This window comes from Gossypium arboreum, chromosome 12, assembly GCF_025698485.1.
Source record: "Gossypium arboreum isolate Shixiya-1 chromosome 12, ASM2569848v2, whole genome shotgun sequence".
NCBI lineage: Eukaryota > Viridiplantae > Streptophyta > Magnoliopsida > Malvales > Malvaceae > Gossypium > Gossypium arboreum.
Genome location: NC_069081.1, coordinates 102,729,602 through 102,745,913, shown reverse-complemented (window position 1 = coordinate 102,745,913; position 16,312 = coordinate 102,729,602). Strand labels below are relative to the sequence as shown.

The following is a 16,312-nucleotide window of genomic DNA, read 5'->3' as shown; positions in this document are numbered from 1 at the left end:
AGGTCAATTCTGCGGGGTCTTGAAATCTTCCAAGGATACACTTCACACTAATTATTTTTCCTTTGAATTTGATTAAAATATTAAAAAAAAAATTGCAATTCAAAAGGAACCCAAATTTTAATGTGAACTCAAATATGTAAGAAGTAAACGAAATGTTAATTATTGCTCATGATATGGCTTTAACTCATATACATAGAAAGAAAATTGTAATAAAAACAGGAAATCAAAAAGTAAGAGTAATTTTTATCTAATTTTTATCTAAAGTCAAACTTTCAAGATACTATTATTGAAAAAAATAGAATATAATATATATATATATATATATATATTAATAATAAAGGGCTGAATTGCAGGGAAAAAAAGAAAGAAAGTGGGTCATAAATATTATGTAATAATAAAAAGTTTTAGCAGTTTGTAGGACCCAATTAATGTCCTACAGTGGAGTGACAATGAAAGTAAGCCCCCAAAAGAAATGACATAACTTTTAAATCTTCTTCTTCTTCTTCTTCTAGGAAGTACAGGGAAAGTGGGACACTGGGGTCCTAATCCCCCACCCTAACATGAAGAATCCTTTGCCGGCATGTCAGCCCTTCTTTCCTCCTCTCTTTCCCTTTGTCCCTTTCCTCCCATATTCCTTTTCCTATGTTATATTATCTCCTCTCCCTACTCAATATTAGATTGTTAATATTCTTGATGATGATCAACAAAGTAATACCATGAGAAAAAATTTTAAGATCAATTATAAAATACCATGTGTCAAGTTAAAATTATTATAGGTCAAGTTAAAATTTTTATGGATGAATGTAACACCCTAAAATATATAGGGTTAGAATTATTAAATTATCAAAAAATGACTTAGTTTTGATGATTATGTAGCTAGAATAATTCTTAAGAAATCCTAAGTTTAAACCCCATTCTTTTCATTTTCTTCTAAGTTTTTTCAACAACTAAAGAACAAAATTGGACTAAGATATTTATTAGTTTTGGTAAAAATATATCAAGTGTGGGCGGTAGTCTAAATGGCAAGTCCTTTACATTTCTCTCTTACTTCTTAGGTTTAACTCACGCCACTCTCTCTCCTCATTTCCTTTTGGATGGCAAGAAGGGTTATTTCCCAATTAGCTCCTCTAATTTTGGAAACCTTAAGTATTTAATTTCTTTTCCTAATTATAGATTGATTCTAAATTCCTCTTTAACCTTTAATAGAATTTTTCTCTCTTCTCTTTAAATTTATTTTTTTCTTTTATTTCTCATTTTTCTTCCCACAAAGATTTTACATTTGTTGCTAGAAATTTAACTTTTTGAAATCCCAAATTGAAAAAAATTCTTGATTTAACCTGTTTTTCCACCGGTAGTTGATTTATCATCAATCACCTTTTGAAATCTCATTGAAAGATCAATAAGTATTCTTAATCCAATCAATAGCACCCATGCAATTTTAAACTTCATTGTTTTCATCAATCTTCCAAACTTGTTTACGAATCTTTTTCAATATTTGTCAAAAAATCTTGATAATCTTGAAATTTGTCATTAATCTTTGTGTTTTTGTCGGTTGAAAGACTCGTTGTAGGTATTTTTGTAACACCCGCTAATCTCAAACCGTCACCAAAACAGGGTTACGGAGCATTACCGGACCTATCAGACAATTTACAATTAATTCAAAATAAATGACATACATATCTTGATTTAATTATAAAGTCCCTATAATGGACCCTCGAGGTCCAAATCACACGTTAGAATCGAATCGGGACTTGTTCGGATACTCCGATTTTTTTTATGCGAACTCAATAAAACCCCTTTATAAATATCTAATCTTCCCTGCAAATTCAAATCAAGACCAATCCAAACAAATCAATTCATGAATTTATACATCTCTAATTATAACAAACTAATAATATAAAGTTCTAACATTTTTATATTTATAACAATCTAACATAGGATATCTAATTGATTCATTTAAATTATCATTCAACAAAATTGCCCAAAGCTGTGATATAGACTATGTTTAAGACATATGTAATTGTATGGAACAACTATTACCATCATTTATCATTAATATTTATGTATCAAAATAACAACAAATTACAACCTAGGTACATGTCATTCTCAAAAGAGAAAATACATCACCATGTATTTGAGTTCAGGATTGACTTGGATGCTAAGTCATTAGTCACTTTTGTACCTAACCTGCGCATGGAAACAAACCGTATGCTGAGTATGCACTCAGTGGTATTTCTATAAACCAACACTTAAATCATTATATAATACATATATAACACTACTCAAATTCAATAACTATTCAAATATTCACCTTTCAATTCAGTGCTCTATTTTATTTCAAACTCAGTATCAATCATTATTTTTCAATAACAATTATTTGTTTATTGTTATTCAATAACAATTAGTTATTCAGTATCAAACAATCAATAACAATCAGTTATTTAATCCATTAATACAGTCATTCAGTTATTTAGTGCAATAGTTTACCCCTATTAACATAACTAGGACATTGACGGATCACGGATCCAACCAACACACCAGTACGGCACTCAGTGCCTCATCGGCTTTGCCAAAGTAAACAGTAACAGTACGGTACTTAGTACCCCATCGGATTAAACCGAAGTAACAGTAACAGTACTACACACAAGGTGTCTCATCGACTCGAAGTCCAAGTAACAGTACGACACTTATAGTGCCTCATCGACTCAAGGTCAAAGTATCCCTGAACACTTCCAATCCTATGGCATGTCAACTCAGTCCAATACAGTTAATAGGGTATTCAATTCATTCTCAATTCACAGTAATTAATCATTTTACAATAATCACAAATTCACATACATTCAATTCAATATCAAAACACTAATACTTACCTTAATATCTTTCCATACACATATAATAATAAAAACAACAATTTAAAGGTTAAGTTCGGTTTATATAAATACAAATCGTAATTCTCGAATTACTCTTCGTCAACTTTCTATTTTCCTTTCTTTGTCGAGGTCTCTGGTATTACGTTAACTATTAAAGCTTCAAACCTTAAAACCCTAGTTTTTCCTTTTATTTTTTCTTTCTTTTCTTTTTCTCCTTTCCCTGCTCTGTTTTCGAAATGGCTATGTTGTTTCTTCTTTTCTTTATTCGTTTCCTTTCTTTTATCTCATTTGCTTTATATTATATTATATTTAATTAATAATTAATAATTATAAAATATCTTTATACTTAAATTATAAGTAAATTATGTATTTAAATTACAATTGTACAAATATGATTTTTACACATGTATATTTTTATTACCATACATTTGTTACAATTCAATTTATTTTATAATATAATAATTTAATTTAATTTATAATATACTTTTATCTAATTAATATAATATTATATTAGTATAATAATTTAATATATAAAATATCTTTTACTCCAAATTTAAGAAAATATACAATTATATTACAAGTGTACAAATATATAATTTGTCTTTATTTTAATTTATTTAATAATAATAGTAATAATAATAATAATATAATTAATCTAATAAATATCATGTAAAAATCTTAGATCTTTTAAACATATGTCGCCTCACATGGGCATAATTGCCTATCTAGTCCCCTTTTATTTTATTTTGATCTACAAGTAGTCTTTTACCCTTTATTCACTTTAGTCCTTTTTGCTAATTACTCTTAATTAAGTTAAATTCACCTAATTAAAACCTAATTGAATACATCACTAGACTCATTAATATTTCTAATAATTATTTACGAACCCATTTCGCTAAGACGGAGGCCCAATAATGTACTTTTCCGATGCCCGTGAATTTTGGGTCATTACATTTCTCCTCCCCTTAATAAATTCCATCCTCAAAATTTACTTAAAAAGAGGTGGGGATACTGTGATCTCATAGCCTCTTCTAACTCCCAAGTTGCTTCTTCAATATTATGACTTTTCCACAATATTTTCACTAAAAGAACTCGTTTATTACGCAATTCCTTTATCTCATGAGCCAATATCTTAATTGGTTCTTCTTCATATGACAGATCAGGTCGAATTTCAATATCCTCTGTAGAAATAATATATGAAGGATCTGATCGATATCTTTTGAGCATAGAAACATGAAAAATATCATGAATCTTTTGTAGTTCTGAAGGTAAAGCCAGACGATATGCAACTGGTCCAAGTCTCTCAATAATCTCATATGGTCTAATAAAATGAAGACTTAGTTTTCCTTTTCGACCGAACCTCATAATTTTCTTCCAAGGTGAAACTTTTAGAAATACCTTACCACCAATCGTGTACTCAATGTCTCTACGTTTCAAATCTGCATATGATTTCTGCCTGTCAAAAGTTTTCTTCAGTCTTTCTCGAATCTTCTTAACAGTATCTTCTATTTCTTGAATCAATTCTGGTCCAATCACTTTCCTCTCATTCAATTCTGTCCAACACACTGGTAACCGACATCTTCGACCATATAAAGCTTCATATGGTTCCATTTGAATATTTGATTGAAAACTATTATTGTATACAAATTCAGCTAATGGTAGATAACGTTCCCAACCTTATTCAAAATCAATAATACAAGCTCGAAGCATATCTTCTAAAATCTGGATAACTCGTCCTGATTGTCCATCGGTCTGTGGATGGAAAGCTGTGCTAAAATTAAGTCGAGTACCAAGAGGTTCATGCAGTTGCCTCCAAAATCTGAATGTAAACCGTGGATCTCGATTAGAAATTATTGACACCAAAATACCATGTAATCGTACTATCTCTCGAATATAAACTTCAGCAAGTTTTTGAAGTGACCAATTTGTTCTGACTGCTATAAAATAAGTTGACTTTGTAAGTCGATCAACAATTGCCCAAATAGCATTTTTTTTACTTGCTGACAATGGCAACCCTGTTACAAAATCCATTGTGATGCAGTCCCATTTCCATTCAGGAATGTTCGTAGGCTGAAGTAAACCAGTTGGAACCTAATGCTCTACTTTGACTCGCTGACATGTCAAACATTTAGCCAGAAATTCCACTATATCTCTCTTCATACCTAGCCACCAATATAATTCTCGTAAATCGCAGTACATTTTCGTTCCTATGAGATGTAATGTAAAAGGACTATCATGTGCTTCTCGAAGTATCAACTCTTTCAATTTTGAAACATTTGGAACACAAATCCGATTATGAAATCTTAGACAATCATGCTCATCAATACTAAAATTCCCTGCTATGCCACTCTGAACCATTTCTTTTCTCTTCGTTAGCTTATCATCTTCTAATTGGGTTAACTTGATTCGTTCAAACATCACTGGTTTAATTCTCAATTCAGCCAATAAACTTCCATCATCACTAATACTAAGCTATGCAAACATCACTCGTAGTTCATTTGCTGTTTTATTTAGTATCCTACTCAGATCAGTCTATCAAAACTTCATCGCATAAAGAATAGGGTTTATTTAGCCTTTACCGACCCTATAGTGGGCCCACAGTCGATCGAAGTGACTCGTGCGACCTTAAGAAAAATTACAAAAATATGGGCCCACATACCCGTGTGGCTTACTCGTGTGGGCCCATACGCCTGTGTGGCCCAATGCACATATCAGCCTTGCCTGTATGGCCCACACGACCTGGCCCAAGAATCTACACACCTGTGTGTCATGCCTGTGTGGGCTCATACGCCCAACTTGGCCTAGCCTGTGTGGCCCACATGGCCACACTCGAGCCGCCACACGGTCGTATCTTACGCACGGCCATGCCTGCATTAATCACACGGTCATGTTCTCCACACGACCTACCACACAGGTGGCCACAAGCCCATGTGGGGTCGATAGTAAGATTTTTCGGCTTTTGCTAACATTTATTTTTCTGAGATTCGAGTACACACCTGGTATCGTTTTGATGCAAAAACTATCCTGAGCCTTCCAAGACCTAGAAACAAGGTACCCAACATCAATTTAGCAAATTGAGTAACAAATTCGACACAAGAGTCACCACGAAACCCACTTACCACCGTCGACAAACCATCTCTACTCGTTTCAAATCATTGAAGTGTGATTCTCTGCTCCACAATCTATTCCTAAACACGAAATACCACTCTTCAATAACCATAGGTTGTTCTCACTAATAAAGAAAATCCCAAACCAAAATTGATAGCAGCAGAAATCTACTTACCACACCAAAGAGACGAACCCAACAATTCCAATAGTATGACCGAGCCATGGATTTAGGAACCGAACGAAAAAGAAGAAAAGTAAAATTTCGCAGAGATAGGAAACAAAAACGACAAGGGGAAAACAAAGGAATTATTGTCAGATTTTTCTTGAAGAGAAAAAAAAATTCAAAACAAAAATAAATTAGAAGATATTTCCCAAAATCCCTTAATAGGGCAAAAATAAATGCCCACGCTAACGTAGAGATTTAAACACAAGAAATCCAACACACCAACACCCTTACCACTCAAAACCAACAAGCTCATTCTGATATGAAATTATAGGCAATTAGTAATAAGCCCTCTGAACAGAGATAAGGCTTAGATCCAAGAATAACAAAATTTTTCAAGTGTAAGACTTCAACCCAAGACCTCTCACATACACCCAGAGCACTTAACCACTAAAGCAGATACACACTTATGTCAGATTTTACAAAAGCAAAAATAAATTATTCAGGGTGTTACAAGGTTACAGTGAAAATGAAGTCATCATATATTATGTCATAATTATTTTCTTGATTAATTTAAATTAGTTAAAAGATAAATAAAAAATTATATTATCACTAATTATTTTTAAAAAATCAAGTGATCATATTATATGATTATTTTATCTCTAAATTAATAAGAAATAAATACTAAATAAAAGAGTTTAATTCTTGTAGAGCACTCAAATGAATAAGTTAAATTTTACAAGAACTCTCTTTTATTCAGGTGATTAGTACTATTAAAGAGGGTCACCCGAGCCATTATAGATTCAAAAGTACAAGAAGTCCAGAAATCTCTAAAGAAATTCTAACAAATGTCATACTTTTTCTGAAGAAAAGTTGTCTTTCGATGTAGCTCAATTGCAGAAGGGAGTCAAAAGTTGTTTTTGAATAAAGTTGTCTTTTAATCTAATTCAACCGATAGAAAAGAGATTAAACCTAGCTTTCAAGATCAAACCTAGAAGGCCTTTTGGAAGTGTATTCTTCCATCCAAGATCAATTCTAAATGGCTCTTGTATCTAAGCTCTCCCCAATATAATTGTGCCAACATTAAGGAGACAAAATCTATTTTCAAGATAAGTCTCGATGACCCTTGAAGTGGTCATCTTTGATTCAAGATCAAGTCTCAAAGACCCTTAAATCCAATCAAATCAAATTCTCAAGAAAGTATCTCGCCAAACCATTTCAAGAGCAAGTCTCATGACACTTGAAGCAAATTGCATTCTTCCAATATCACGTCTAGATAACCCTTGGATTGAAGCCAAACCAGAAAGAAGAATTAAATGAGTTTTCTTTGTAATCAAGTTATTCAAAGATTGTAACTTCTTTTCAAAGTTATAAATAAAATTTATCCTCTAAATTTTTCAAGTCAATTAACTACTTGAAATTTTTATGTGTGTGAAGAGAAAAGAATTTTGTGTACTTCATAATTAATCAACTTTAAGCAATGTAGTGTATATAACTAAATTCTTAAACGAACTCATTATTAACTAAACTAATCTATATATTTCTACGTAAATATATTTTTTAATTTTGTCAATATATATTTAAGAATTAGAGATTTAGATGAATATTCGAGTTTGAGAGAGAGATTTCATGAGTTTAAGTCAATTGAATTTAAATTTAGATTACATATTTTTATATATAAGTTCGCAAACCTTTAAATTGAAATAAAAATGTGCTTAGACACGCTCAAATCCACATCCTCCTTATTGCAGTAATAACAATAATTGTCGCACCCCAAAAATTGAGTTAGTAGAATCGGGTAAGTAAATCGAGGGTTAGTGAACCAGAGCCCGTAATTAGATTAGATAATTAAATAATTAGTAATTAATTAAATAAAATATTAAAATAATTAGAATTAAAAGTTTTAGGTTGAGAAATCAAAATTAGGTGTTTGAGAATTAATTTGGTTAAAATAGATTTTTGAAAACGAGGTTTGATTTGAAAATAATTTTGAAATTGACTTTCATTGGAAACTAAAGCCCAATTTAGAAAATAGAGGAAATTGTATGTGGTCAAAGGGGCAAATGCCCAATTTTTAAATTTTGGTTGGTTATTTAAACCACCCACCGTCCCATCCCTCTCATTTTCACATCCCATTCAAAAATTTGTCAAACACCAAATTAGAGCTTTTCTCTCAAAATTAGCTCATCTTTTTTTATTTCTGAGTTCTCCAAACACAAATTCTCTTCTCAATTTTGAAAATTAATCATGTTTTCATCCTCAAATCCTTAAGAGATCTTCACACATTTTTGCTCAAATTAGATCCATAGCTCACCGATTTTGCAAAATTGAGGTGAGATTCTGGCTTTTTACGATTAAACTAAGTTATTTGTTATTTCAATTCGAGATTTAAATGATTTAATCAAGATCTCAATAGATAACTTGATTTTAAGTTGATTTTTGGTTTAAAAATGGTAGATCTTGTATTTCTTAGTTAAGCTTATGCTTTAAAGTGATTTCTAACTCATTTTGATCTAATTAAAAGTTTTTTTTTACATTGATTTAACAAATCTTTAAGTAATTTTAATGAATAAACGTTATCCTTTGACAAAGATCACATAAGCTTGATTTTTCAAGAAAAATTAGATCTGTGTAATTAGATAAAATTGATGGTTCAGACTTGTAATTAGATGATATTTAGGATGTATGAAGTTGAAATCTAAGCTTAGAAATGAGATTTGAGTAGTGAAATTGTATTTTTTGCAAAACTAGTTAAGTTTTCAGTATAGAGGTTACGAGGCTTCGATTTGTGATTTTGGAATGATTTAATTGTGTTTGTTGCTATTAATAATGCCTTTGGAATGTGTTTGATGCGTATGTGAAGTTCCAATTCATTTGAGAGCCTCCACAAGCATGGACAAAGGCAAATAAGAGCTTACTTGAGCATTGTAGTTGAAGCAAATGCTAAGGTGAGTGGTCTGGTATACTGCATTTAAACTCTAGTACGCAGACTAAGGTAATACAGATGAACCCCTACTTAATTAATATGCAAACCCTGATAAATTAATATGCGAACCCTGATAAATTAATATAAGAACCCCTACATTGCTAATATATGAACCATGCCTTGTTAGTATATAACCACCTATCACCAGACATGTGCAAACCCCTATCACCAGACATGTGCAAACCCTTATCACCAATCATGTGCGAACCCCTATCACCAGTGACATGAGAACCCTATCACCTTATATGTGAACCCATTCACCATACCATGCGAGCCATACCTTTATATGAGTCAAATCCTTGTGTGAATCTACCTATGTGCAAACCTTACCACTGTGTGAACCATACCATGTGAGCCTTACCATTGTGTGAAACCTACCCATGTGTGAGCTTACTTATGTTCTAAGATTACCTATATAGTATGAACCTCTAATCAAGTACGTGCCCTACCTATTGTGAACCTATGTTGTGTTACTATATGTGATGTGCTAACCTATATTGTGTGATTGCCATGTGATATGTGAACCTATGCCATGTGATATGTGAACTTATGCTAAAGTGATATGCGAACATATACCATGTGATATGCAAACTATGACCTATGTGAGCTACATGAGTGATATGTGAACCATGATTATGAGTGTAAGCATTTCTATGGTCTAATATGCTTATTTAAATCTCGTATTTTTGTGTTGCATTACATCTTAGATTGTCATAATGAACTATTGAGGATGAATCGAATTGAATTGAAGTACATTGATGTTAAATATTGATACAATGACTAAAGTGAATAAAGTAGAAATTATAGATATAATTCGTAATCAATAATCTGTATGGGAAACTAGTTAAAGCATATTGAAGAATATGTTAACTGATGAATTATGAATTATGAATTATAAATTGGTTCGTATGAAATGAAGGGATGAATGACAAATTTGAATCGATAAACCATCGTTGCCGAGTAATTCGAGGTGGTAGTGCATCGTTATCGAGCAATCCAAGATGGGAAGTCATCATCATCGGACAACCCGGGATGACATATTTGAATCGATAAACCCTCATTGTTTGGCAATCCGGGATGACAAGTCATCATCACCGGGCAACCCAGGAGGACAAATCTAAATTGATAAACCATTATTGCCAGGCAATCCTGGGTGGTAAGCCATCATTCTCAGGCAATTTGGGGTGGCTAATCATTGTTATTGGGCAATTCGGGATGACCGATTGAAGTAAGTTGAACATGAAATGTATATTGAATGATTTTGTTCATGCTTGAGTTATAAGGAACAAGAGTTTAGATAACGATTCTATGTGTGGTGATAGAGTCCCCTATATGTTTCATAATCACAAAATGTCAATTTATCATTATTTGAATTATATGAGTTATGATGCGATATGAACTATTATTTAGCATGAGTTGTCATTTGGTATGAACAGTTATTTCATATGAAAATATGTTTGATGCAACTTGATAAATTATGTGATTCGCCCATTTTATGTGAATTTCTTATTATATGTGCGCTGCTTATTTTATGAAATCTGTTGTGTCGTATGAGTTACTATTATGTGCAGACTGTAATAATATGTGAAATGTTATTGTACACCTACTTTAACCTAACTGATGTGTTTATTTGTAGTATGTTTGAGTACTCACTGAGCTTCAGTAAGCTCACACTCTTTTAAAACATTGTAGTGATTTAGCTTGTGGAGAGGCGGGGAAGTGAGCTATCAAAGTGATCTAACACAAGGCTATACCTGGGTATGTTGATGGGTTCCCAAAACCAAATGAGGAAGGGAATGTAGGACCAAATTATGGGATTTAGAATTAGACTTTGTTATAATTGTTGGATTGTAATTGGACATTATGGACTCTTTAATTAGTTGGTTTCAAACTCTAATTATTGTATTAGTTAGACAATTTAATGGTGGATTATAACTGCTCAATGAATGGGTTGGTCAATTGTTTAACTAACTTGTAAGTGCAGGTGGAAGATCTGTTGAGCATTGAGGTAAGACTTAGATGTTATACGTGTGTTTTGGAAGACAATTGTATGTTTAGTATGCATGAGATGTATAATTGGTCAAATTACATAACTGTTAATTGTCTGTAAACTAATTAAATGATAACTTTATGAAATTGAGTGTGAAGTTTTAATCTATCTTCCAAAACAAGATTTTTATATAAATATATCAAAATAATATACAAATACCAACAAATCAAATTTCATGAAGCTTTAACTTTCATTGTCTTATAAACGTGTGTATATATATTGATTCAGGGATTTAGACAGTGGAAATTTTAAACAAAAGAAGCAGCAGCAGCAGTAGCAAATGTGTGTAAACGGCATTTTTAAGTTATAAGATAACATGTCAAAAAAGTCACAATTAAAATATATCAAAATTCATCAAACATTGAATAATTGATTAATCTCAAACTGGTAAACTAGAATACTTTTAGAAAACTTATCTAAACAAATCTAAAGCAAACCTATTCATAATGTATTTGAAGTTGAGACCTCAAATATACAACCTTTTTTCTTTCCATTTAGTTAAAAGGCCATATCAATTAACCTCTTCAAGAGTCGAATTGTCAACTTAGTTTGAAGTCTATTTAAAATTTGAGAGGATTTAGACAAAAATATTAAATCTAAGAAATAGTTTTAAACAAAAAAAAAGGCTAATTTAAAATATCTGTTTTTTATCTTGAGTGTGGCTCGAACCAATCCAATTTTAAATATTAGAATATTTTATTTTATTTTATTTTATATAATATGTATTTTATTTCACATAAAAATTATAATTATAATATAAACATTTAAAAAATATGTTAAGTTGTCTTGTTTAAAATTTTAATAAAAATATATAATTATTAAATATTAAATTAAAATTAAGATAATTTTAAAAAAATACTATAAGTGAGCTTGAGTTAGCGATTAATAAAATTAAACGAGTTTTGACAAAATATTACGATGAAGTTGGTTCTGGATAAGTAATGCCTGCACCAGTTGGCATTGAGTCTGGAACTCCAAGATGTCTTTCAACTTTCAAGCGAAGAATGTAACAACATTTGGATACTGAGATTGCTTCTTAAAAATGAGTCATTCAACAACTTCAAGCCAATGTGCATCAAGCTAAGGTATTGGGGAATGATTTGTTGGCCAAACAACCTCAGTATCTCTTTGGCAGAACTATTGAACAAAAAAGGGGAGCAACTTGGAAGAAAGTTGGGATGCTGAAAATGATTTTAGCTTTTTTATTTTCAAAGTTCATTTGTTAGGAATTGTTTATTGACTATTTTTCTTTACTTTTGTTTGTTATTTTGTGAGCCATTTTCAATTCTGCTTGATATAATATAATTTATAGTATTTTTTTTATGGCATTAGTAGTTTATTTGTTTGATTATGTTAATAGTTTAGTGTAATTGATTAAGGGGGTGTTACTTAGGGGAACATTTGTATCTTTTGTTGTATATGTTCTTCTAGGGGAGAATGCTGAGGCAATTTTTGAGCAATGCTAAGGAGTAATGTCTATTGGTGGCTGCCATTGCACCGCTCAAAAACTTGCCATGTTTTGTGTTGACAAATTTTGGTAACAAAATCCTGAGATTTTGATTCTTGTTGATACTTTGGACAACTACAAGCTCATTTATGATATGCAAACCATTATAGTAACATATCTTGAAGATTGGTTTGGATTGAATCAAGGAAATCAACTTCCCAACTTTGAAGAGATTTGATCAGATTGGGTAAACTTGGAAGCATACCCTGAATATTCAAAACTTATCCTAGACTCATTGGAGATATTCCACATGTAGATTATCATGCTATTTATTTGGAAAGATCGATTGTAATTGATATAACATGTTAGAATGGCTCGATTACTTAAAAATTGAGAAAACTTGTATAGGTGATCTACTGATCTAAGAGCACCTATTTTTTTTCAAAGATGAACATTTTCCATTGAATGCAAAATCTAAGAGTTGTTTAGATTTTAGGTGCAAAAGTGAGGAGTCTAATCTAGTTAGCATTAGATGTTGTAATCACTTGTTTTACAAGTTATTAAGATAGTATATTATCTCTATGAGAAGGCTCCATAAACATAAGAAAATTGAACTGTGTAAACATATTGAGTGTACATTATTTTCTTATTTTGTTCAATCACAGGCATCTAAATTAGATGGTACTAATTATAAGTATTGTTTTTCCACAGCTTCAATTTACTTGCAAATAATTTCGAAATATATATATATATATATATATATATAAATAAAGGGACTTGTTTAAGATGATTGGTATTATTCTAACAATTAAGTTATATTGAGATAATTATATTCCATTTTTGCTTTTTTTCTTAAGATATGTATAGTGAAAGATAATTTAATGAATATAAGAACCTTTGTAAATTTAATTTTGGACATACATTGTTGATGTATAATAAAGAGCAATTAAGGTAACAAAAGTTCTACCTTTAAACTTCAAATTAAATTAATCCTATCTACAATAAATGAAAAGAACTATAATTTAAACTTTAAGTATAAATCATTATCCATAAGAAGTAAATAATTAAATAAAATATACCCTATCGATAAACTAGCATTAATTCAGAGAAATATTTTAAAATGAAAAATTATTAAATCTTAAATCTCAAAGTATATCTATATTACGAATACTAAAATTAATATTATCCATTTAGAATTGTTTGAAATTTTAAGTATGCAAACCCATTTAATTAGATAATGATGATTGAAATAATTTAAATCATTATTTATAAGTAAAAACAATTATTATTTAATTAACCATTTATAGTGCTTAGAATATTTGTATTATAATGTAATGTATAATGTATTATTAAAATTTAATAATATCCATAAAGGTTTTTTTTTTTTGCTATATTAACAAAATTTAACAACAATTTTAAAATATAAAATAATTTTTAAATTTGATTTCAAGTATTTTAATTAAATAAATAAAATTCACCCATGCCTAGCATGAGTCGTAAACTAGTTTGTATTTATACTGTAAGCTTGTAATATTGAGTAGAGTATATATCTGTCCCCAACCAATCGAAATAATTTAAACACACACCTAAGATACTATGAATTAAAGTCTCCTTTATTTATTGACATAAGATTCATAAAGTCAATATATTTTTATGTAAAATATTACGATGTATATTTAATAACTAATTTTCAAAGGCATTAAAATAAATAATAAAATATTATAAAATATATGTAAGATGTTATACACTGCAATGCATCCCTGCAGTGTATCATCCATATAAAATAGTTATTTTCACAGTTAAGAGGGTGAGAGTTAACCCTTAAAATGTAAGGGAGTGGAGAAGTTAAAAAACGGCGGAGCACATTTGAAACACTGTTTAGAAGTTGGGATGGATAGCTTGGAGTACAGACATTATAAGTGTGGTGTAGCCAGGCAGCAGTTAAAAAGGAAATGCAATTAATATGGAAATGGTGAAACTGGAATGAATCCCAACACGAATGAATGTAAACTTTTCATTAAAAACAGGGAAACATGTGAATTGAGTTTCATGCATGTGAGCTGATGGCGACACCTGGATTTCTAAGGACACATGGCGCCCACTCCTCCATTGCCCTTGCCTTGCCTCTCTTACTTTTTACTGTCTCTCTGCTCGGATTCAAGCATTTAAGAGAGAGAGACATGTTTTGACAAGCACTGCGAGTATGACCCCTACTATTTCTTTTTTTATTTTAATTCCTTCTTCTGTGTAATGGAATGTTTAAGTTTTATTAATTAAACAAATCTAATTAATCCATCTCCATTCTTCTATTTTCGCTTATTTTATATGACGGATAATTTTTCTGACAGTAGAGTTCCAGAAAAGCCTGCTAATTCTCCTTAACTTGTATACAAAAGTTAACTTATTTATTCCTACCTAAATTTTTTAAACTATTTGATAAATTATAAATTAAAGTGCAAAAATAAGCAATAACTAAAAATTAAAATTATAAAATATATTATTTATAATTGATTACGAAATAGAATTTGAGTGTTTGATAAATAAAAATTTTAAATTATAAAATTTACATCCTTAATTTTTAAACATTTTACTTTATTTTAAATAAAATTAAATTTTAAACATAATTTTTTATGAAATAATATAATGTAAAAATAAATAAAATAAAATTGAATTAATTAAAAGATTTTACTTATTTACATATCATGTTCCACACTTTTTTATAGAAAAATCTATCCAAATTATTTGTTATTTTGAATTATCAAAGGTATGTAAAAATAAATTATTGAAAATACTAATTTTGAAGTGTTTTAATTTTTTTTCTAAAACACCAACAAGAGATTTGTTTTTAAATTCAAGTTTATGGTTGACTTCATGTTCATGCTCAAGATCTAGTCTTTAGGCCACCTTTTGCTTTATATATAATAGAAAACCTATTAAACCAATCAACTGAAGTCAGTTTTCTGTCAAATAAAAAAAAAAACTGAAGTCAGTTTCAGCTCCTTTAATTATCAATTGAATTTCCATTTCACAAATTAAATTAATTTTTAATGTATTTATTAAAAATCAAAACGACCTCCCGTCAGAGTCTAAAAGCACAAAGGAAAGTAGAAACCAAACCTGAACAAATCAAATGATTCATGGTGTCACTTTTAAGCAGGAATTTTCTTTTCTTTTGGGGGTAAATTTTAACCATTTAACCTACAAATAATGACAGCAAGCAAAAGAGACGGTTGGAGGTCACGGGCAGCCAAATTTTCTCCATCAATCATCATTTTCATCAAAGCCGTAAAAAGATTCTCTAACATGAAAGAGAAAGAGAGAGAAAAAGGAGATGGGGATGGACGCAGCAACAAATATCTTTAAAATGGAATTTTAAGCGACATTACATTCCAACTAACAACTTTTCCATGTTTTTCCCATTCCCAAACCCCATCTTTTAGTATCATTGATTGATGGACTTACTCATTTTACCTCCTCCATGCAACCCATTTATAGATTCTGGACCATTGCTTACCTAAAACCATGTCTCTATATCTACCATTAATTTTCGAAGGTTGGCGTTACTTATCCAATATTAAAAATTAATCCAAAATTTGAGAGGATTTCTCTTTTATTTTAGTATTCAAAAACATGTGTACCTTCGAATCTCGACTTCTTAATCACTAAAGCATTTAACATTTCGTATCAA

The 16,312-nt window shown here is 30.4% G+C and overlaps 1 protein-coding gene across 1 annotated transcript; it reads right to left on the bottom strand.

Annotated features, from left to right (window-relative positions):
• Nucleotides 1-3,851: 3,851 nt before the first annotated feature.
• On the bottom strand, nt 3,852-5,228 carry LOC128285488 (uncharacterized). The gene is made up of 2 exons (XM_053022965.1): nt 5,033-5,228; nt 3,852-4,465 (listed from the first exon to the last, which is right to left on the bottom strand). The coding sequence occupies exons 1-2, from the start codon at nt 5,226-5,228 to the stop codon at nt 3,852-3,854; spliced, it is 810 nt and encodes a 269-aa protein (XP_052878925.1).
• Nucleotides 5,229-16,312: the final 11,084 nt, after the last annotated feature.